The 23,617-nt window shown below is 41.7% G+C and overlaps 1 protein-coding gene across 1 annotated transcript in view; it reads left to right on the top strand.

The window, feature by feature from the left end:
- Positions 1–23,617, top strand: part of LOC138249560 (cytoplasmic tyrosine-protein kinase BMX-like) — a 628,910-nt gene that overhangs the window by 369,195 nt on the left and 236,098 nt on the right. Inside the window, exon 13 of the mRNA XM_069203506.1 lies at positions 405–479. Within this exon, the coding sequence (XP_069059607.1) occupies positions 405–479 (75 nt within the window). The remainder of the gene's footprint in view (positions 1–404; positions 480–23,617) is intronic.

A 23,617-nucleotide genomic window follows, 5' to 3' on the forward strand; every position in this document is an offset into this window, starting at 1 on the left:
CATTTTCTGTCTTCATATGTATATGTCAAAATTAAAATGGATCATGTTCGACTAAAAACACAACTAAGCATGTGTTAGTACATTATAAAAATACTATATTCTTACAGGTAAATGGTTAGACTGATTTAAATTTAGAGATAAGGAAAATATCCTCCAATTGGTAAAGAAAGTTTTATATCCACTGTTGGAGGAGTCTCATCCATTGGGGGATATGTTTGTGGTTTTACTACTGCCATTACATTGTGGAGATTTATTTTATTAGTAATGTTTTTACTGGAGGAGAATTCTTGAATTGAGGAAACTTGGTAAGGTTTTTATTTACACCAATCTCTAATCTTGGCTAGTACTTTTAAGGTAAAATGTTGTTTGATATTTCTTCCTAATGATATGTGTGTTATTTACAGGAATCATTACAAGACTTCGACATCCTGTATCTACAGAAACAAATACTGTCCCATCCAGTGCTGCCTTAGGAAAAGGTATACAAATTTGTATTTCTTACTACAGCTTTGATCTCTCTCAATACCTCATGAAATCTAGTTCATGTATTATTTAATAGATAGTGACACATGGAATTAGAGAGCAACAGTTTGTGAAATACACTGTTTTTAAATTTTAGGATGAAGAATTAATGATTACCTGCAGCTGCCTCTGGGTTTAGACTAATCCGTAGTTACTCTGAGTCCATACATGGTAATTGCACCTCTTTCCTTGTTAGCCCACACACAAGAACTCCCTCTAAGTATAGAGCTGTGGTTGTACTGAGTTCTTAGAATTTTTTTTGCCTTCTGACATTAATGTTCTGATTATGACAATTGTGCAATCTAGTACTTACCCTTTTGTATAACGTAACTATATTGATTGTTCTAAAATAGGTCCATAGGTCACAAACAATTAAATGTATTCATACACTTTTGAGCAACTTTACTACTCTTGCCTATTCACCTTTTTCAAGAGTAAAGTTTAGATTGGCATGTTCTAACCCCTGAAATAAGGTTTGAAATCAGTAAAAGAACATTATACTCAACCAAAAGTTTACAACTAGTGACTTTATAAAAGTATTTAATGTTGTGCACACTTGACAGAGACCTTCGTAATAGGGTCAGAGATTTCCCTAGAAAGGTTTATTTTAAAAAATGAAAAAACATTTTTATGATAAATAATAATGTTAATTATTTTAGTAATTTATTTTAAATGTAAAACAGTATAAATAGTTGCATTACAGTATAATTAACTTAACTGAAAATTCAGAAAACAAATATTCTTGAATAAATTAAATTATTTCTCAGAAACTTGATTTTTTAAAAATGCCCAAGAAAAGTAATACATAGATAGAGAGATAGATAGATAGCTAGATAGCTAGCTAGCTAGATAGCTAGCTAGATAGATATTAACCATTGTTAAAAAGCAATGTATAAAATTAACTAAAAGGATTTTTATCATTTAGATTAAATATGAATATTACATTAATCTTACATTAAAATGGTTCACACGCTATTTTAAATAAAATAATAATTATGTTTTATTTGTGTACATTTTGTATTTACATGTATAAATACTTTAAATAATGTCATTTATTTAACCATGACTTCCTATGGAACTTTATTTGAGTCCCTACCTCAATTATTTTCTATGGAAGGTTATTGTTGTTCCATTGGCTGGCTAAGTATGTCACTGGACTTACTCGAGCTCTGAAGTATGATACTTTCAATACTGTTTTAGGTCATTTTTGGTTGTAGTAACTATAGATTAAAAATTTGTGAATAGCAAAGGGATTTCTCCTTTGAGGGTGTTTGTCCCTTCCAAACCCTTACATAAACCTCTCTAGACAAATCCTTGTTCTTAGCTTAACCCCACACCATTAGCAATTAGAAGTTGCTATTTTCCAGCCACTCCCCTCTGTCCCTCCCATATTTACTACTCAAACATATACTTATGTGTGCAGAGACCTCTGCATTTGAGGCAGCGGTCCTCACTGAGAAAAGATAGGAGAGGCAGCACCAGAGACCTTTTCAAGTAGGTTTATGAATAATGTTTTGTAGTACTTTATTAATAGCAATATACCACTAATACATGGACTACAAAATGCAGTCTGTGTTTCCATTGCTATGGGGTTAGTTGATTAGATTTAAAGAACCCTTAGCACTGGATTAAAAGCTTTTTAACAACAGAGATTTTCCTCTTTACCCTCTTCTCATTAGTCGGTCTCTTTCTTTGAAAAAAGAGAAAACAGAAGAAAAAGTATCATCTGTTGTGAATATATCAAAGATGATCTGGTCCTACAATTCTTAATGTGATGTATATTGGGTATGTGTTATCTATCCAGTAATATACAACCAAATTCTATTGGTACGGTATACATTGATTATACCAATCTGCCTAGTTAGTAGTACATGCTGTTTCTAATAATTGTCAGACACTAGATAACGGCAATTAAACATAAGAATAATATTTTACCTTTATTATTGTATACCTAAAAATGAAAATGACATGGTTATCCATGCTTTGCTATCTATCATTTTGTCTTCTTAAGTGCGCCGCAGATGTTCAAAATTGTGCGATCTCCCCTCGAGTGGCTCCATTTATTCAGATGCTTTACATTAGTCAATTAAAATGGCAACAAAAAAATGGTAAACAAAAACATATTCAGCTGCAAACAATCTGCAAAGGCTCTAAGACGTTTTAATACAATAGTTCTAAACTACAACCCTAATGAAACTCCAGTGGTTATGTCCATTAGCAATTGTGCACAGGAGTAGCTTGTTGAACTACTTCCAATCCACATTGCTTGTAGCACACTGCCACAACAACTGGATGATGCCATCAATGATGTCGTCAATTGTTTATTTCGAAATGCCATTAGTGATATAATATGTGATGTCATAAGCAGTGTATGACGGGGGCATAATATATGCTTAGGTCAAGTACAACTTGTGAATTTCTGTTTTTATTTTGGTCTTTAAACACTGGTTCTTATCTCAGTTCAGCACCTAACTACAATGTCACTTCCAGTGAATTTCTGTTTTTCTAATCTATCAAGCGGCTTTCACGATTTGTTTTTTTTTAATGAATTTCCGTAAATGATTGATCATACTTGAATTAAGCATACACCTGTTAAGATCTCTTTGCTAAACCTGATCATTATGTCACCTAATCCCATGCTTTCAGAAGATTTATGAGGTTTTCTAAGTTGACCATATACCCAAACCCCATAGGTGACATGTGTCCAACACTGTGCATGTGGCCTGCACCCATGTGTACAGTGGATTGGTTGCAGGTCCTGCATCCAACTCCCTTCTGTGACCAACCCGCTGCTGAGCACAGTCTTCAGACTTGTGCAGCAGAGGATTGTCTTAGAGCTAGGACTCAGGCAGTGCCCTTCTGCGATTACACCATTGTAGGCAGCCATCAATCTGCTCCATATATCCTTCAACCCCACAAAAGGATCTCACTGGGTGCTGCGGATCCAGCTGCTCAAACTACATTTCCAATACATTTTAAAAAAAATTTTAAATATGAAATGGTTACTTTGGGACCCCCTTCCCCTCATATGGTTGAGGAGCAGGTGTGCTCATCCTTCTTCCAAATTAGCCTTTTTTCAAATGTTTTAATTATATGTGGTCTGTAAAAATGAGGTCACTTGTTGACAGGGTGAAACCGCTGCTCAAGGAGCAATCACAATTCTCTCTTAGGGTATAGTCACAAATAAACTGCAAGTAAATCTGTTCTCAGCCTTCTGGTAGCTTGGCACAGCACAGTCAGACTGAACTTAGAGGGAATGCGTAAAGTATTTATGCAGCACTTCTAAAAGTAATAAAGTGAAATACAAGAAAAATCCAACACTAATTTAAAGTAAAACATAAAGGTATATGCCCAACCTTTTAGTTACACAGCACCCTGCCATGTGGGCTATCTAGGGCCTACCTTAGGGGTGTCATATGAAATAAATGGGGAGTTTAAGGCTAAGCTAAGGGATTTTAATGCCACGTCAACATGGCAGTTTAAAATTGTATTAGCACTGCATTGGCAGACTTTAAGCATGTTTTGAAGTGCTACTCAGGTGGGTGGCACAATAAGTGCTGCAGGCCCACTAGTAGCATTTAATGTAGAGGCCCTGCGTAAATGGTATAAAACTCTACCAGGGACATACAAGTAAATCAAATATGGCAACTGGGTATAAGCCAATGTAACCATGTTAGAAGGGATTGGGCACAAGCACTTTCGCACTGGTTAGCAGTGGTAAACTACACAGAGTACTAAGGCCAACAAAATTAAGTTTAGTAAAATGTAGGAGGAAAGGCATAATTTTTGGGAGGAGACCACCCTAAGGTTGACCGGTCTAACAGTGGTCATCAAGTATGCCATTCATGAGGGGCTTGTGATGTGAAGGCCTGTGTCATGGATGGGGTGTGCCTCATTGGTGGGTCCAATGAGGCTGCACTGGCAGTGCAAAGTCCTGATTCTGGTATGCATTGCACAGTGATTCTCATGTAGGGTTTTGAGAGACGTGTTACGCTGTGCTGATTCTTCCGGGAGCACAGTCGGGCTGGCAGAGCACCTTTCAGACCCAGTTCCAAGGTCCCAGGACTGGGGTAGTGCCTGTGCCCTTTAGCCTAGTAATGTTTCATTTTATTTTATTTGACTTTTTTCAAAACAATCACATTTGTGGTGATGTTTTATTTCCCTTTATCTTGCTTATACTGCTGAGCTCTAACATGGAACATTAGTAGCGTAGGCATGAATCACAGCTGATTCAATAAACCTTATTGAGACATTCCCTGCTTCTGTTTGCTTTTGCATGTGTGAGACGATTGTACCTGAGAAAAAAGGATGAGATCTGATCACCATGATTTCCCTTAGAAAATCACAATGTCATGTGCCCAGTTGCCACAAAAAATTCACCACAAGATGAGGTGCTGCTGACAGGCCGGAAATTAATTAAGCTGACAGTTGTAACATGGTGTGGGATTGGACTCAGTTCCCCACAATTCAGGTGATGCTGCCCCCCATATCCAGCAGCCTTATTGGTACAATGAGAGCCAACGTGACATGGCAGCACCAATGTTTGGTCTGGCACTGGTTTTCAGATCCTCCTGAATATCTCTGTCTCACTACGTGCTAAAGGTATCTCAATACTCTTTACACAGACATCTGTGGTATTGACGATTCCCTCCTCAGCTTGATAAGTAGTACCTATTCAATGCTGTAGGTTCTTCAAGGTAGAATCTTTAAAGAATTAATCCCCATTTTGGTGTCCTTATCTCTGAACAGGTATATTTATCATGGCGAACCCACAATGGGTGGTAATTGCAGTAAACATGCGACTTCCCCTCACTGCTCATTTATTAGCTAATGGCCTGAGAGCACAGGGGGTTCCTGTTACGTTTGTAGTTGAGCTTATAGAACCAAAACATTTCATTCTTGGGTCAGTTTTCCAGCAGTTGATGGGAACAACTAATTTCATCATTATACACCTGCTAATAAACCTGCACAATCCAGAGCATAGTCATACTTAGAGATACCTCTATCTTTTCAAGAACCACAATAACTGGCTTAATGGCACCCTACCACACACAATACTACACATTAGGTGAGGTCCTCTGAGTAATGATAGTCCTCTCTGGCCTTTATTAGCCACATACACACCCTATCCTGATGCAAGCACCTTGGCGGTTGCTGTGGTTCCCCACTTATATATTGAGCTTTCAGCAATATATATAATTTTGTTACAGTTTGTAATGCAAACATTAACTACGTGCTCCTCCAGTGTGACCGCATGCAGTCACACCAGGCATTAACCCTGCAACTGTACATTTGATCATGGGTAAGGTACTTGCCAAACGGGCACAAATTCCATTTTGGTTAGCTCAAAAAATAAACACACTGGAAGCAGTATTTCCTCATACGGGACCTCAACATGAACATAGAATTCTCACTATGTGCTCACCATTGGGGATGGCTCCTGCAATAGAAAACTGCACTACTTGGGGCACAGTATTTGCCACGCTTTATACTACTGCACACAGTGCACCAACACTTGCCAATCTTCCGGAAGTGTTAAAACAAATGCAAGATGATTATGGGGCTGCCCTGGTCCTAGATTTGGGAATGCAATTAATGGGTAATGTTGCTAATGTGTCTTTAACAATATTAAGTAATCTTAAAAAGAAAGCACTAGCAGTGCGCATGAGGCTCCGGGACGTTCCTGTACAGGATCACGAATGCGAGCTGCTAAAGATTATAGTCAAGACCTGCTCTAGTATTGGTGGGTATAGTCTGGGAGCCAGACCCAGTAAACTACAATTAAAAGCAAGCACCAGAGGGTTCTAAAAAACACTGCTATAAACAAAAACAAACACCTGAAAAAGAAAGGGGAGACAAAAACCTCGGCAGAGGTCACAATAGTTTGCCACAATCTTCAAAAACATCTAGAGGAGAAAGCAACTAACAAATGTTTGCAAGTTGAGACACGAACATGCGCATCTCTACACCTGACAGGGTGTATAAACTGAAAATACAATTAGAAGGAGGCATTGAGTGCACCATTGATGCTATCTTTTGGGATTGTGTAACTACCATTTATGATACTTTATTGTCTGAAAAGGTTTGGCCACCAGAATTTGTCCATAATTTCCCATCTAGGGAACAGGCAATTGAGCCCTCTTTCTCGCCCCATTCCAAGAGAGCTCAGGGAGGCTTGCGCTATTGTGAAGGCGCAGACACCTGCACTGTATCATAACCATGTAGGGTGGGATAAAGATTCTCCCTACCACATAATACGAAGTAGATCACAACCACAACCACAACCCCAATATACAATAAAACATGAAGTTAAAGACCCTGTGACGGAAATCCTCATGCAGTTAGAGTACCAGGGCGTAATTGAACCCTGTGAATCCTGTGTATTACCAATGAACAACTCATTGTTCCCTGTAGCTAAACCAGACCATTCATATAGAATAGTCTTAGACTACAGCCATTTAAATGGTCACATTCACATTTGTCAGTCGAAATGCACATAGCACAGCGCTTATTAACAAAATAGTGGGCAACAAATATAAAACAACCATGGACATTTCCAAAGTTTTTTCTCTGCCAAAATATAGCACCTGAAATTAAGGATTTAACAAATGTTAGCTCTTTTGGCTTGCAAAAAAGGTTTTGCAGACTCCACCAGGGTGAAAAATGATCTAGGATTGTTTGCAGCTCGTGTTTCACAATTTTACATGACATTGACCCTGAGGCATTGTTCTACGTAGATGACATTTATCTTACAGATGATGATCTTGCTCAACATATAAGAGGGGTGAGCTGCATTGTTGTGGGATTTGTCAAAATAGACTACAAATTTTATTTCAGAAAACCAAAAATAGCCTTCCGTAGTGTCCTATTTTTGGGATACGAATTATCAGACAAAGGCAAGGGTCTAGCACCCCAATTTCTAAAAACGTGTGCGCAATTGCATCCACCGAACACCATCAAAAAGCTCTAATCATTGTTGGGCTTTTTAAACTTTGGCAGAACTTTCAATCCAGATTAAGCACAACGCTTTAAACCATTTTATGACTTAATATGTTCTGAATTTTCAAGTAAATATTGAACAGTTGAACACACACATATACTGAGGGCATTGCAACAAGACATGCTTGCAGCTACACACTTATGCACAAGAGACAACAAAACATATTTGGTCATCAGAGTAGTCACTGGTGCCATAGGTTTCACCTATGTAGCATTCAATGAGGTCGATACTGTCCCTATAGCATACAAATCACATCTGTATTCTACAGCCGAACAACACTTTGCTCCCCAGAAACAAATCTGACTGCTGTTCAGATGGCCGTCATTAAAGAGAAACCTCTGGCCCAGGGGAAACGCATTATTATTGTATTCTCAATTCCAGCCCCTGAAGCTGTCACAAAAGTCAGCACTCCTAATGTCAAGGCACTACATCCACGTTGGATTCAATGGGCAATGTCTATGACAGCCACTGATGTTGATTATATTTTTAACCCTAAACTACAAACTCAAGAATTTCCCCCATACGAACTAGAATACACAGTTACAGCAAACATGTTGCATATTGAACAATATCATACAATAATTTACACAGTTGGTTCAGCCCAACCAGCAATAGGCACTAAACTTCAATACTCCACCACCTGTGCGGTTGTGAGTAGTTACATGCAGGATGGTGAATTCCGCCCACAACATACTTGCACGCAGACCTTAGGGAACTTCACTGCACAATTGGCAGAGCTCAAGACTCTGTTGATGGCACTGGAACACACAGATCTAAAACATTTAACACTAATAGTCTGTGATTCGTTTTACTGTGTCCAGTCCTTCAACAAATGCATGACTGGTGCCAGAATGGGTTTAGGGATTCCAAAAGCAACACCATCAAACACAGACTACTGTGGGGGAAAGTAGCAGATCTGAAGGGAATGCTAGCCAATGTCTATGTAGTTCATACATTGGGACATCAACGTTTTGGAATACACTTTACATGTAATACCATGGCTGATGAAGCAGCCAAATCAGCAGTAGCTACAGTTTCTGTTGCCGCAATAACACATTCATGGATAAGGTTGGATGATGAAAAATTGCCTGCTGTGAAAGCTTTGGCTGAACGCAAGCCCATGCCAAAGGCATATCCTGCCAAATATTCCTACTGCATATCTATCCCAAATACAGCCCTTGTAACAATCCCAGGGTGGGTGATCGTGTGATCCCAAACAAAGATGAAAGATCTGAGTTGAATAAAGCAGCTCATGAGGCAGTTACTTCTGCCCATGCTGTTTGTGGTGGCTATTCTTTCTCTACTACAAGCACGTTACTGGTAGCCAGGTCTATGCAAACAGACCAAACAGTAGCCCTTATTACGCGTTTGGTGGGCAGCAGCGGCCGCTCACCAAACTCTTCCCGCCTTCAGACCCCCAGTGTGGCCTGAACCCCACTAGCCCTATTAGGAGTTCACCGCAGGGCTGGTGGGTGGATACAGTGTTTCTGCCCGCCGGCCCTGTGGGGAACAGGGCCTTAACATTGTCGCCAGCTCCTAATGAAGCTGGCTCCAATGTGAAAGTGAAGCGGGTTCAGCAGCACCCGTTGCGCATACCATTGCCCGTAATTCGGGCAGTGGAATGCACGACGGGGCTGTGCATGGGGTCCCTCCTACGCCCCCATTCCGCCAGCCTTTCCATGGTAGTGGAAACCACCATGGAAAGGTTGGTAGTATGGGGACTCGTAATCCTCAGGGTGGCGCTGCAAGCAGCGCCGCCCTGGATGATGAAAACCATTGGGACGGCCAGGCTGCCAGCTTGCGGCAGCCTGGTGGTGTTAGTGGTCCGAACCGCCATGGTCATAATGTGGCAGTCCCACTGCCAGCCTGTTGGCAGCAGGCCGCCACAGCGAGTCTGGCGGTCATGCGACTGCCAGACTTATAATGAGGGCCATTATCTCCTTTGCTATGACATCTGTCAGCAAATAAAGGGACTATTGTGCTCCATTGACACCTGCTGGTGCATACAAATATATATTAGTTGCTGTCAACTCATGCTTTAGATTTCCATGGATACGGCCACAATTCTCGGCTGATGATTGAACTGTTATTAAAGATTTGTAAGTCATTATCAGCACATATGCAGTTGCAGCTTTCCACTCGGACTAGGGCCTGGCTTTCGCCTCAAGGGCATTCAGGGACACCATGGCTTCATTAGGGGTCCAACTGTATTATTCGCCTCTGTATCATCCTGAGAGTAATAGCATTGTGGAGCGAAGAAACTGAGACTTAAAGTAATCCTTAACAGCAAGAGGATTAGGCACAGGTCGTAGTTACCTGTCTCGAATCTGGAGACCACTTAATAATCTGCAAAGAAGGGCCCTGGGAGGGCATACCCCACATGAAGTCCTGTTTGGAACACAAATGTATGTTCCAGAACCTTTATGGTCCGGGCATGGAGGCGGCAGATACAACTTTAGACATAAATGAATGTGACACTGTTTTGCAAGACTTATAACAGTTCTGTGATGAAAATGCATGTGCCAGGGCCACCTCCTTGGGAATAAGGGATGCCCCAATTACACCAACCAGCTGGATTCCAAAAGTTGGAGATCTAGTGCGTGAAAATATGGCTGTGAAAAAGGAGTTTGGTCCTTCTTAATGTGCACCGGTTCCAGTCCTGGGAATACACGGTACCAGAACTGTTATTCTACCACTGCTGCCTGGTTCTAAAGAAAACCGCTTTGTCTCCATCAACAATGTCCAGTTACACATATGACTGAACTTGCACAGCAGACGTACAGGACTCCTGGGTAGTGCCTGACTCCCTTTCACTACAGACCAGGATGTTCTTCCACAGGTTTTGAGCAACAACTCTGATAACTCTCCGAGCTTGGGGAGGGTGAAAAATTATCTTTCATTAGTTCCACTAACTTCTTCTGCGATAAATAATGTCCACAACAATGAGCAATTGTTCTCAAGTTCAACTCAAACTGATGGAATTGTTTATTGTGTACCACCAAAGGAGACTTCTGCCAGTTCTCCCCTTCCAAACAAGGCTCCAGTTTTTGCACAAACTGCTTCTTGATATTTTGCCGACATCAGCGACTCTTTCACTGACTCATCTGCCTCTTCTGTAACAACAGCCAAGGGCACATAAGCTGATACATTGGCTCAAAATTAACTATTTCTTTCATCCATGGAACTATCTGTGGCTCTTACTAACTGTACTTGCCTTCCTTCTTTGGATTGGGTTTGTCATCGTCTTTTTCTTATTAATATATGGTTATTACCTTCCTGAATGATCTACAGTTGAACTGCTGGATGAGGTCCTAAAACCAATTTTTTCTTCCCGTAAGGTCTGCATAGACTTGTCCCTAGTGAACATTTCAGCTATACCAATTCCTGATGGGATTGTTTGGGATAAAGTATTTTTTATATATATTGCCTGACAGAAGTTATTCAAATTCCATATGTATTTAAACTTACAATGAATGATGTAATAACACCTGGAGTTGTTTCTGATTACTAGGATGTAAAAGCAGTTGATTTTATGTTGTCTGAACTAGAATATTTTACTGTATTTGAAAATGAAGGTATTTATCAATCAACAGAAGATTGTGGAGACATGCTCTGTTCTAATTATTATGGATATCATTTCAATCATAGAGACAGTACTCCAAAGACTATTTTTAATGACACATAATAGGTACATTGTCCGGCTCCGCCACTGGGGAGTTCGAAAACATTGTCTGAAAAGTTTTCATATTTTTCCGGGTACAATGTTAAAAATGCCGCACCATTTTATTATAAATTGGCTATAATGGAAATGCACGATATTTTATTGACTGATACAAAATTAATCTATTCTGATTCTTTTTGGTTCCTGATTGGCTATGGAAGATTACGAATATTGACTGAAGTTGATCGACTTAAAAAGTGTATGTGGAACTAAAAATTGGCAAATAAGGGGAAAGTAAGCTTTGTTTAGATCATGCATGATACCTGTTCAAATGATATTTGTAAATGAAACTGTACAACAAACAAGTTGTTTAGGCTTAGCAACAAGTAAGGAATTGAATATGCCCATTATCCCTGCTGCTGCAAAATTTTATAAATGGCAAAAATGCATTAAATCAACTAAAGATCAGCACAAAGGGTGGGTCCAAAATGGAACATTTGACACATCGCGTTCACGCCCTGGTGGGTGTTTATCGCGGCCAGTGGACACAAATGGTTGTCATGCGCGTTTTGTAAACTCCACAGAGGGTTTTAGAACAAATAGACAAGAACCTCGCTGTGTGTCATCAGGTATAGTAACAACATAGAGTGTAGGGAAATGATGCTAGCAATGGCTCAAAAGCTCCTCTGTGTCCTGTTAAACAACACAGAATTGCAGAATTTCCTGTTAGGCCCCAGAAGATTTACAGAAGGCATTAGCCATTGTAGATAATGGGGTTTAACATCTTGCCCGACTGCATATTCACTTTAAACAACATAGTTTCATCTGCAATTGACACTGTACAAAGTGAAATTTCACTTTTACAACATGGACAGAGCTAGCTTAGGTCCATTGTGCAGTTGGGATAGACACTACAGGCAATTAAATCTAGTCACATTCCCTGGCAAGATGTTGGCGCACTGGACATGTTTTCATCATTTAACTTGACGCAACAGTAACAAATAATGTCTAAGAAGGAAGCGACTTATGTTATGCTAAACATCGAAAAGTTAGAAAAGTTGCCTTTTACTGTGGCTGAAATACCTTCTGCTGAATGGTTAATATAAGGGGTTAATTATTTGCCTATTTCAACACTTCAGTTCACATCCTGCTTAAAAATAATAGGATATAGCTACTTGCATGAGTTTTGGGAGCTACCCTTTTCAACAAATGTCTCAATGGCATGAAAGAGGTCTGTCTTAGCGGCAGCAAGTGCAGGACTTCTGTGAGCCACTTGATGGTTTGTAAGCAGCTGTCCTTGCACGGGCTCGCAGCGCTTTAGCAGCGAATTCAGCTTGCTATTTGTAGGGAGTTCCAGTCCCATTGATTAGATCACCACTCCAGGTGCTCTCCCTTATGTAAGCTATGTGCTTCTTAATAGTGAGAGCTGTTGTGGAATCTGAGTTGGAATCGCATATGTAGTTTCGGTCTCCTAAATTGCCACCTGTTGCGGTAACATACTTTTCCCCCCATGCAACAGGCAAAAGTAGCAGAGATTTGGCCTCATATCGCTGCTTTAAATGTGAATTATGATACATTAAACTAAACTGAACTAAAATCTCGATTGTTTCAAAAACATGTGGCGCTGATATCTGCACGCGAGACCTATGCGACCCAAGTGGCGAGATCATCTGCAGAGATACAGTCCCTTTTAAATGCAAACTTCATGAGTCATTTTGGTGAAATTCTAGGACACATTTTTAATGTGTCCAGTACTACAGGGGTTGTAATTTTTTTTAGAGTGTTTGTTCTGATTTCATAAGCACCTTCTCTTCTATATTTGGCAATATACCTTCAGCCATGGACTCGCTATTTTCAAGTATTTTTGGGGGGATTTCCAATTACTTTGGCTATAGGTGACATCTAGGTGTTGCTGTTTTTTATTTGCAGTGACTATCCCATCACAAAAAAGAGGACTGATGTCACTTCCACCAGCGCAACTGTGTCATGAGCGCATGATGCAGTATTTTAGAGCACGACTCCTAGAAGAAGTGGAGTGTGATTGGTCTCTGTCATTCAGACCGGTTTTGGATTGTGTGCAGCCTGTTTTTCTATGTCTCTGCTGCCTTTTTAAATGTGCACTAAAAGTTTGTCTTATTAAGCCGCACTTTCTTTCATTGGACGCTAATCAGTTGATGTTCTCGCTCATTACCAGACATGCACGTTGAGGGTGCATTTGTTACGGGAAGCTATTTATGAGCTGCCTTTCGTGGATCATGCAGCTCTTGCCTCAACATCCGGCACAACACGGAATGCTGCTGCCTCAGCTGGAGCTCAGGCTCTGAAATATGAGTGCTCTTTGGTTAAACATGGTAAACACAGAACTGTTTGTCAATTTTCATGAGTACATCATCTTTACGCCGCAATTCCAATAAGGAATTGCTATGTTGTATTATCTAGCCTTTTTTATAAGTACTGACAATCCTTCGACCTGTCTAACCCTCTCCTGTTTAGCTCTCTTATTCAAGACGCTTTATTCAGAAGGTGAAGTATGGAGAATTTGGCCTTCACAACTAACCTGGCCATCAATGGCCAGAGTAGTAACGTTTGTGGCATGGTTGATACAAGTCCTTCCTAAATTTAAATCTACAATTGCCAATTGCCAAACTCAGGTTATTTAGGGGAATTGTCAAGTTGTTTGGATCCTCCTTTGCCAAGTTTTATTAATCAATACAATATATCCCCAGTTCTTTCTAACCATAATTGTACCAAATTAGGAAACATTTCTACTCATAATTGTGATAACAGCTTCTATATGGCTAATCATATACAAATTATGTCATTGAATGTGGCTGGACTCAGGAGCAAGTTATTGTCACTTGACTGGCATAACTGAGTAACATCTGCTCAGATAAATTCTATACAAGAAACCGGGGCACAGGGTCATGCATACATTGAGGGATTTTTCTCAGTGGTTATCACAGTGACTCCTTCTAACTCTGGTAGGGCCAGAGGAGGTCTGAATATTTTTCTCCCTATTCTGCTTTCAGTGAGCATCAAGATCTTTACAGGTTCCTGCATGTTAGACCTGTCAGCCTTAGGGTGGTTTTTCCCTAAATGTTTTGCCAGTTTGCCTCATATTTTCGCCACACCTTTTTCTTTGCTTTAGTACTCTAAGCACTTTACCACTGCTGACCAGTACGAAATTGCATGTGCTTCTCCCCTAAACATGGTAACATTGGTGTATCCACAACTGGCCTATTTAGTGTACTTGTAACTCGCTTGTAAAGTGTTATACCACAAAGCGGGCCTGTAAATTAAATGCTACTAGTGGGCGTGCAGTGTTGTTTGTGCCACCCACACAGGGAGCCTTTCAAAACTGTCCCAGGCCTGCCTTTGCTAAACCTGTATGTGCAAGTTCATGGCCACTCCAACTCGGCATTTAAATATCTTGCCAAGCCTTAAACTCCCCTTTTATTACATAAAGGTCACCCATAAGGTCAGCCCTTGGCAGCCCATAGGGCAGATGTGCTATGTAAGTTAAATACAGGACATGTACTTTTAGGTTTTACATGTCCGAAACCCGTTTTTTACTACTGTGAGGACTACTCCTCTCACAGGCCAGCATTGGAGATGCCTTAAGACACTTTTAAGCTGCAATTCCTGATGAGAAAGGAGTTGCTACATCATATTTCATATAATTAGAATGGTAATGATAAATCTTCTTTACTGGTAAAGTCAGATTTAACATTACTATTTTAGAAATTTCACTTGTAGGAACTGGAGATTTATCTGCTCTCACTTCTCTGTGCCTTGCAACCTGTCCCCACAACACGTCTGGGTTGAATTACAGCTACACTTTGTGCATTCCCTCTAGACAACCACAAACACAGGAAAGTTAGGTGTGTCTGAGCACTCATTTGAATTCATCTGCCTTCTGATGGTTTATCCTATATAGAAAGGGTGGAGGGGAACTGACACACTTGAATCAGGAGTGCCTGTCCCCAGACAAAGAGCTGATTAATCGGTACTGGTAGTCTGGAGCCTGGGCTACGAAGAAAGGACCTCTGTGCACTTCAAATACCCTTCTTTGAAGTCATCACCACTTCAAAGGCAAATTTGGCTATAAGTACTCGGGTCCCCTACCAAATCAGTACACTACCAGACCTGGGAAGAACTCTTTCAGTAGTAAGGACTGCTGTGCTATAAGGAGTGCCACACTGCTGGACTGCTTTCCAAGAAGGGCTGCTCTCTGTCTTGATGAGCTACCCTGCTGCCTGTTAATCTTTGCCCTGCTGAGAAAGGACGGGCCCCTCTCATCTGAACCAGAGTGACTCAGAGGGCTTGCTGGCTTGGACCCCCTTCTCCTGCAGTCTTAGGGACATCAAAGACTGCCTGCAACACTTCTCTTGCTGTTGGACTCCGCCATCTGTGAGATCTACCCTTGTCTGAAATTCCAATCCAGTCCTGGGCCTAACACATGGTTTTTGCAGTTGTTACTCTGCACGAATTGTTGCATCCGGACTGTTGTGCCACTCAAGACTGATGCAGTGCCCTCGACGCGGTTATATCTCGGAACCACGGATGCCTAAATCACCCGTGGCTCAACAACGAGGTCGGAACAAGGACCCCGTTCTAACCACTAATGCCTTTACCACGAATGCGTTTACAACGATTTTACAGCATGCTTCCACCATAGCCCCCCACCCCACCCTTTAAACCTAAACCCTGACCCCCTAAACCCTAATCACCCCAAGCCCCCACCCCACCCCAAAAACTAAAAATACCTCGAGTCCCAACCCCACCCCTAAAACCTAAACCCTACCCACAAACCCTAATCACCCCCAGCCCCCCCAAAAAAACAGCCCCAGTCCCATCCCAACTTACCTCCTCCTTCACCACCTCCACTCTGACTCCCTTCTGTACTTTAACCACGCATGTACGTTGTTCAGACATGCATGGCTAAGGTACCAAAACTTGGAAGTCATGGAAAACAAAAGCGTTGTTTTGCTTTCATTTTTCACAACCTCTTGGTTCCGGACTCATGTTTCCCTCTCGATGCCAATGGAATGCCAATTCAATGATGACATGTGACCCAACTGCGAGGTTCAATGATGATGCAGCGCTGACTGGAGGACATAACTATGCTGCTTGAAGCTGAATTATCTGCCCGACTTTGTGGTTTGAATCCAATGCATAAAGTCTACAATGCTGACGCTTGCTCCATCTAAGGTACTCTTTCAGCGGGCTGTGCATTAGTCCTGTATCCGACATGCCTTCCATTTCGGTTTGCGTGATCTTTGAATTTACCCTGGTCTAGCCCGACCTCAAGTAACCTTTTAGCGGTATTGACTTCTAAACACTGTTTTTGGTTTGTTCTTTAAAAAATCATATCTCGACTTCTGATTGGATTTTTGTCATTTTTGTCTTGTTTTACTCAGATAAATATTCTTTATTTTTCCAAACCATTGTGGAGTCTTTTGTGGTGTTTTCATTGTGTTACTGTGAGACTGCACAAATAGTTTACACATTGCCTTCTTAGATAGGCCTGCCTGCTCTGTGTCAAACTACCAGAGGATGAGCAGAGGTTATCTCCAAATTTGTATCTAGCTTTCCCTGACTAGAAGTTGTGGTTTCTGCGTGTACAGGGTGCATACTCTGACAATCAGAAACCCCACTTCTAACATTACACCAACCAATTTGTGGTCTTATGTGATAAAAACAGCTAGCATCGGCTTATTGTTAATTTTTTTATGATAGCATCTTTGATTCTATGCGCAGTGTGGCAATTACTAAATTGACAGACCATCAGATTTCATTTATTCCTTCTAAGGTGACTTAATTAACATTCCTTTGGGTTATTGATTTTAATATTTCCAAAGGTTCTCTGCCGCCCAAGGAAGTGTGTGGTGCCCTAGATGCACTTGGGGTTGGTCAGCTACGTTTTCCCCATAACACATTTGTGAATGTCTTGAACAGTATATGATTTAAATTTAATTTAACCCTTTTGAAAAATTAAAGTAATGTCAAGTGTGGTCAACATCAACCTTTATCGGCAGAGGAGCAAAAACCACTATTGATCATATTATGATATTAAAAATCAGTATTTCAATTTGAGCTAATCTTGTAATCAAACCTAACTCTGTAGCTTTCGAAATAGTGGGCACATTGATCATAATACTATTAGTAACAATAGAGTATCAAGGACAAATGGATCAGGGCTGACATGGACCGGCATTTAACCTAGTCAGTTTAGCAAAAGAATAATAGATACTAAAAAACATTACCTCGAGTCTTGTTTATCTTGAAGCAGCTAATTAGAGGGACATCCAAATGGCATTTGAGAAAATTACTAACTCCTTTAATGTCCATCTTTCACAGAATGCTAGGCATTGTAACATAGGCCTGTGGGTTTGGTTTGATCATTTTTGCTCTTTAGCATAAAAAAAGCTTCAACTTGCCCTAAACACACCCTCAAGAGACTGATTCCTGGTTAATATCTGTAGGAAGCAATTTAAGGCGGCATTGTTTGCAAGGAAAAAAGTGCTACAAGAGGAGGCCTGTTCAAAGCTCGAGGAAGCTGTGGCTATGAACAACTGGTTTTATTCTGTCAGACAATTCATTCTACTTTTATGAATGATAATACAGTTTCTAATTTAGACACACAAAAATAGTTAACATTTATGGGCTCCTATTCTCACTAAAGTATTGAATGCTGCCGAAAAGGGAAATACTCTGATAATCTGGCAGAATCATTGGTAATTCCAATTTTTACAACGAGTTATAAAAGCAATCCAAAATGCTACTGCCCCATCTCTCTCTTAGACTTTTCTGCTAAAATCATGGGAAGAATTAGATGAGACAGATTAGAACAATGGTCTGAGGATAATAGGGCCCTCGCAGAATCACAATATGGGTTCAGGAGAGGTATGGGAACAGTAAAACTGTGTGTTAATTTAAATCTCCTCATAGGGAAATATTCACGGGCTAAGATTGGCCGTATACACTTACGTTTTGTTGACCTGTCCAGTGCTTTTGATTTGGTAAATCATTCAACCCAGTGGCAAACTTTGCCTTCGACGGACTCACCATTAAAAATAGAGTATATCACAGTTCTACAGGAATTTGTCATATAGGGTGTGCTATGGGCCTAATGGGGAGTGCCGTCCACTGTTTATTATTCTAAGAGGAGTCAGATGAAGGCAAATAATGGCACGCTTCTTGTTTTCGTTATTTTTAAATGGTGTAAATAGTTTACTCCACAAAGTGGCCCCCAACTTCCCACGAGTGGACTGCAAATGGCCTGCAAAGACTAAAGGATCGTTTCACACATTCATAGAGGACAGGAATCTTAAAATAAACTTGCAGAAAACCTACACCATGATCTGTGGAAAGGTAGCATGTAAATACCCTGTTTATTATATCAATGGTACACCAATTTAAACGGTCACTTCATTTTCCTATCTGGGTATTCTCCTTAGCTCTAATGCTTCTTGTGCCAAGCATATAGAGAATAACTATCTAAGGATGATATGTGCCTACAAGGGCACTTGCAGTTTTGCTACTAAGTTAGCTTGTAAACCAATTTGGGAGATGGTTTCAATATATAGAGCTTGTTATGGCAGTGGGTTATGGAGATTCACAAAATCCATTATTTACAAATGCAAGAGAACATTTTTCTTCAGGGACTTCTTGCATCACGACAGTCCACATTAGCCTGTAAAGTACACAGCGAATTGGGAATGCAATATTTTGAAAAGATACTAGGAATTAAGCCTGTCCAGTTTTTGCACTCAATTTGGAGTATAGAAGAGACCAAGTTTACAGAAACAATTATAAAGGATTGTTTAAGACTAGACAATGCACTTAGAATCCTGTGGCTCTTGTATATCAAATCATTAACATTTATTAACATTTATAAAGCGCGCTACTCACCCGTGCGGGTCTCAAGGCACTAGGGGGGAAAGGGGGGGTTATCGCTGCTCGAACAGCCAAGTCTTTAGGAGTCTCCGGAAAGCGGAGTGGTCCTGGGTGGTCCTGAGGCTGGTGGGGAGGGAGTTCCAGGTCTTGGCCGCCAGGAAGGAGAAAGATCTCCCACCCGTCGTGGAGCGGTGGGTGCGAGGGACGGCAGCAAGTGCGAGGCCAGCGGAGCGGAGGGGGCGGGTGGGGACGTAGAAGCTGAGGCGTCTGTTGAGGTATTCCGGTCCCTTGTTGTGGAGGGCTTTGTGTGCGTGGGTGAGAAGACGGAAGGTGATCCTTTTGCTGACTGGGAGCCAATGCAGGTGTCTCAGGTGTGCGGAGATGTGGCTGTTGCGGGGTACGTCGAGGATGAGGCGGGCCGAGGCGTTTTGGATGCGTTGCAGGCGGTTTTGGAGTTTGGCGGTGGTCCCGGCGTAGAGGGTGTTGCCGTAGTCCAGGCGACTCGTGACAAGGGCGTGGGTCACGGTTTTTCTGGTGTCGGCGGGGATCCAGCGGAAGATCTTGCGGAGCATGCGGAGAGTGAGGAAGCAGGCGGAGGACACGGCGTTGACTTGCTTGGTCATATCTCCAGACAGATTGCCCAGTTCAATGATCCTCCATTATTGGATGAACCTGACAGCATAACGTACTTTAGTAAAAGATAATTAAAACGTTTACCTCTTAAAAAGGTTAGTGCTTGATGTGCTAAAAGTATTACTAGACGCTCAGTTTAAGATACCTCTCTGTGGCATAAAATGAGGGCATTCAGAGGTACCTTATATTAACATCTAATACATGACATTGTCTTGCCTTGACACGTCTATGATTGGGTACGGCTCACGCTCTTGTAGCCTTGCCAAAAATAAAACAATGGCCAGAAGCATCTTTTAAATGTCCATCTGATGGACGATCCACTCAAGTAACAATGCATTTTATCCTATTTTGTAGTTTCTAAACTGAAATTAAGTAATTATGTTTAAATCCGTTGTGTTTAGCAAATAATATTAGGAATTACAATAAAGATTATTTATATCTATGTTCCCAGGAGGATCCAAAGATATTTTTTTAGAGTTGCCTCCTTTATGTGGAAAGGCATTTGTATTAACAAATTTTCAATTATAAGCATTAAGCTCTTTTTTGGCATCATAAGTGATCCGATGATCGCTCAAACTGTTATTTGCCTACACGGTGGAATTGGTGCGCCACTGGGGAGCAGTTGTCTGTTAGTCTAGCCATAATGTTCTGTGTTTATGATGGTACCAGGTTGACTACGTAGAGCTCAAGGATCTCAGTGCCGTAGTGATTGTTTTTGAAAGTTGTGTTTCAGAAGTTTTATCACTTTATTTTACATAAACCAAGCAAACTCCAGTTAAAGGCATTTGTTTAATAGAGTTTAGTGGTTACCCTGCAGGCTTTTTAACTCTGCTTGTTTGGAAGTTATGGGGCCCACGTGGCATGGCAATTTCATTAGTCGTTGTTAGGTTAACCATACACGTTTTGCTGCGCTAAGCGGCACAGGCACTTTTTGATCCTACAGGACCAGTCTAAACTTATTCAACTCCGGTCAAATAATCTTTATTCGGTTTTGCATAAGCCCATAAAAAAATACAATACAGTCTTCTTCAGATAAAACACAGTTAAAACTTCTTACACATTCTATATGCACAAACAGACTTTATGAGAGATAAACCCCTGAAAAACAAAGTGCAGCAAAGTTTGAGCAGATGACCTGTCACAAGGACAGTCCACAGCACACACTCCCGACTTGCAAGAGCCCTTCCAGAAGATAAAAAGTTGCCATACAATGCCAGCCCTAAATCAGAACAGAATTGATCTCGCCCACGAAAGAGGGTTAAAGATAGATAAATTGCCGGTATCTCAGGCTTGCTGAGCACTAAGGGGGTTATTCTAACTTTGGAGGAGGTGTTAATCCGTCCCAAAAGTGACGGAAAAGTGACGGATTTACCACCAGCCGTATTACGAGTCCATTATATCCTATGGAACTCGTAATACGGCTGGTGGTATATCCGTCACTTTACCGTCACTTTTGGGACGGATTAACACTCCTCCAAAGTTAGAATAACCCCCTAAGTATTTCCTAATTAAACTTATGTTAGACTCGGAACGCAGTCTATTCGAATAGCTGAAATCATTAAACATTGCTTTAACCAACATATTGACATTAATAAAGTGTTAGGTGCATGGAACATGTCGGACAGACCTAACTGAGTGAATAAATCAATTACATATCCCAACCATGGTATAGAGCAGCCCTTATCTAGGTTCACATAATCTAATATAATATCCCTGCATAGGTTAGCCTCAGCATTGGTTCATACACTGACCCAGAGTATAAGTGGAGCCAGTTTAATTTTGTGTGAGATAACAATTAGATTTAGCTCCAAGTGAAAATAAAATGGGACTTACACTAGACAAGTGTGAGCTCAAATTGGTTATATAAGGAATAAACAACAGATGAGCTAGATTACATCCTTAGTGCACCCCTCTAGCAAGAGAGAAGGAGTCTGACATTTCACCTGCAGAACCATATCTCACCTTAGCTATTAGGTTCTCATGCAGGGTCAATAAGAAATTCACGAGTGCTATATCCAGCCCCAAGTCCAACAGCATCAATCGTAATTTGGCTCTATTGACAAAGTCCATAAAGGCCAGATGCAGTGGGCAGTGCCTGGCTGTAATACATATAGGCCCTCATTCTGACCTTGGCGGGCGGCGGAGGCCGCCCGCCAAAGTCCCGCCGTCAGGTTACCGTTCCGCGGTCGAAAGACCGCGGCGGTAATTCTGACTTTCCCGCTGGGCTGGCGGGCGGTCGCCTTCAGACCGCCCGCCAGCCCAGCGGGAAAGAGGCTTCCACGATGAAGCCGGCTCGGAATCGAGCCGGCGGAGTGGAAGCTGTGCGACGGGTGCTGTTGCACCCGTCGCGTATTTCACTGTCTGCGCAGCAGACAGTGAAATACATGTAGGGGCCCTCTTACGGGGGCCCCTGCAATGCCCATGCCAGTGGCATGGGCACTGCAGGGGCCCCCAGGGGCCCCGCGACCCCCCCCTACCGCCATCCGGATCCCGGCGGTCGGACCGCCGGGATCTGGATGGCGGTAGGGGGGGTCGGAATCCCCGCGGCGGTGCAGCAAGCTGCGCCTCCGTGGAGGATTCAAAGGGGCGGCGGTACACTGGCGGGAGCCCGCCAGTGGTGCCGGTCCGACCACGGCTTTACCGCCGCGGTCGGAATCCCCATTGGAGCACCGCCGGCCTGTCGGCGGTGCTCCCGCGGTCCTCCGCCCTGGCGGTCTTTGACCGCCAGGGTCAGAATGACCGCCATAATGACAACAAGGTGCAGATTCTGGTACTGTTACATAGTACCCAGCCCTGAATGGAAACCAAATTAAAATGGTCACAGGACATTATTTTGACTAACCCAGGGTCTTACTCGATTAAAAACCACCCTACTCACGATCTTAACAGTGCTATCAGGTAAAGAAATTGGGTGATAGCGTTTAGGTGAATTCCAATCCACATTTTCGAAGATGTGAACTATGATGAACAGAGCCCAGGACCAAGAGATCTTGTTGCATAAGGAGTTATTAAAGGCATTAGTGAGCAGGGGACCCCAGAGATCAGTATTACATTTGATAATGTCCATAGGCACCCCCTCTGGACCTGAAGCTTTTCCACCCAGACTTTGACTTCTAGCAGCTCTACTCCTTGTAGTGTCATTAACATGGGAGGGGAATTACTCAATTTACCCTGTAAACAATCTTCTAAACACTTATGCAGGACCCAATCAGAACCAGACACATTACATGATAAGAGGGTAATCTTGTTCACCAAATGTCAAAAGAATTTACTGTTGTGGTTTGCAGCTGCACATTCCAGCAAGTCCCAATCCCATTTAAACAGAGATTCCGTCCTCACTTTCCAACTGTTTTTATAATGCATAGTCATTGCCCTTATCTCCTGAGAGTCTTTAGGGGAAGCAGAGAGCACCCTCCTCAACTGCCAATTGGCTGCTGAGCAGTGCCTGTCAAACCCTTGTTTACGATGGCTTGGTTTCATCAGATGGTTCCTGATACATAAACATAGATCTTCATAATGTGCAAACAAGTTACCACCACTCTCATCTGCCAAGCACCCTTGAAAAATCTCCTGATGGTTCTGTAAGAGTAAGCCAATAGTGGACACAGGATGCTTCAATAGCCAAACAAGTCTGAGGCCATCATTAGATTGCTGGATGATTGCTATTGAGGCAACAGGTGTTATAGCCTTAAGTTCAAGAAAATTACCATCAACAATTACAGTATTGTAATCCCCCCACTCTGTTTTCTTTATGTAACCCAGAGAGAAAAGCCCTAGTTGTAAATATGTGATTGATAACTGAGGCCCATCCCCACCCACTAAAAGAGGCACTTGGGGTCAGTCTCTATTGAAAATGCAAACCATATCCATAAGGTTAAGATCAGAGGGGAAATGCCCCAATT

The sequence above is a fragment of the Pleurodeles waltl genome, chromosome 8 (assembly GCF_031143425.1).
Source record: "Pleurodeles waltl isolate 20211129_DDA chromosome 8, aPleWal1.hap1.20221129, whole genome shotgun sequence".
Taxonomy (NCBI): domain Eukaryota; kingdom Metazoa; phylum Chordata; class Amphibia; order Caudata; family Salamandridae; genus Pleurodeles; species Pleurodeles waltl.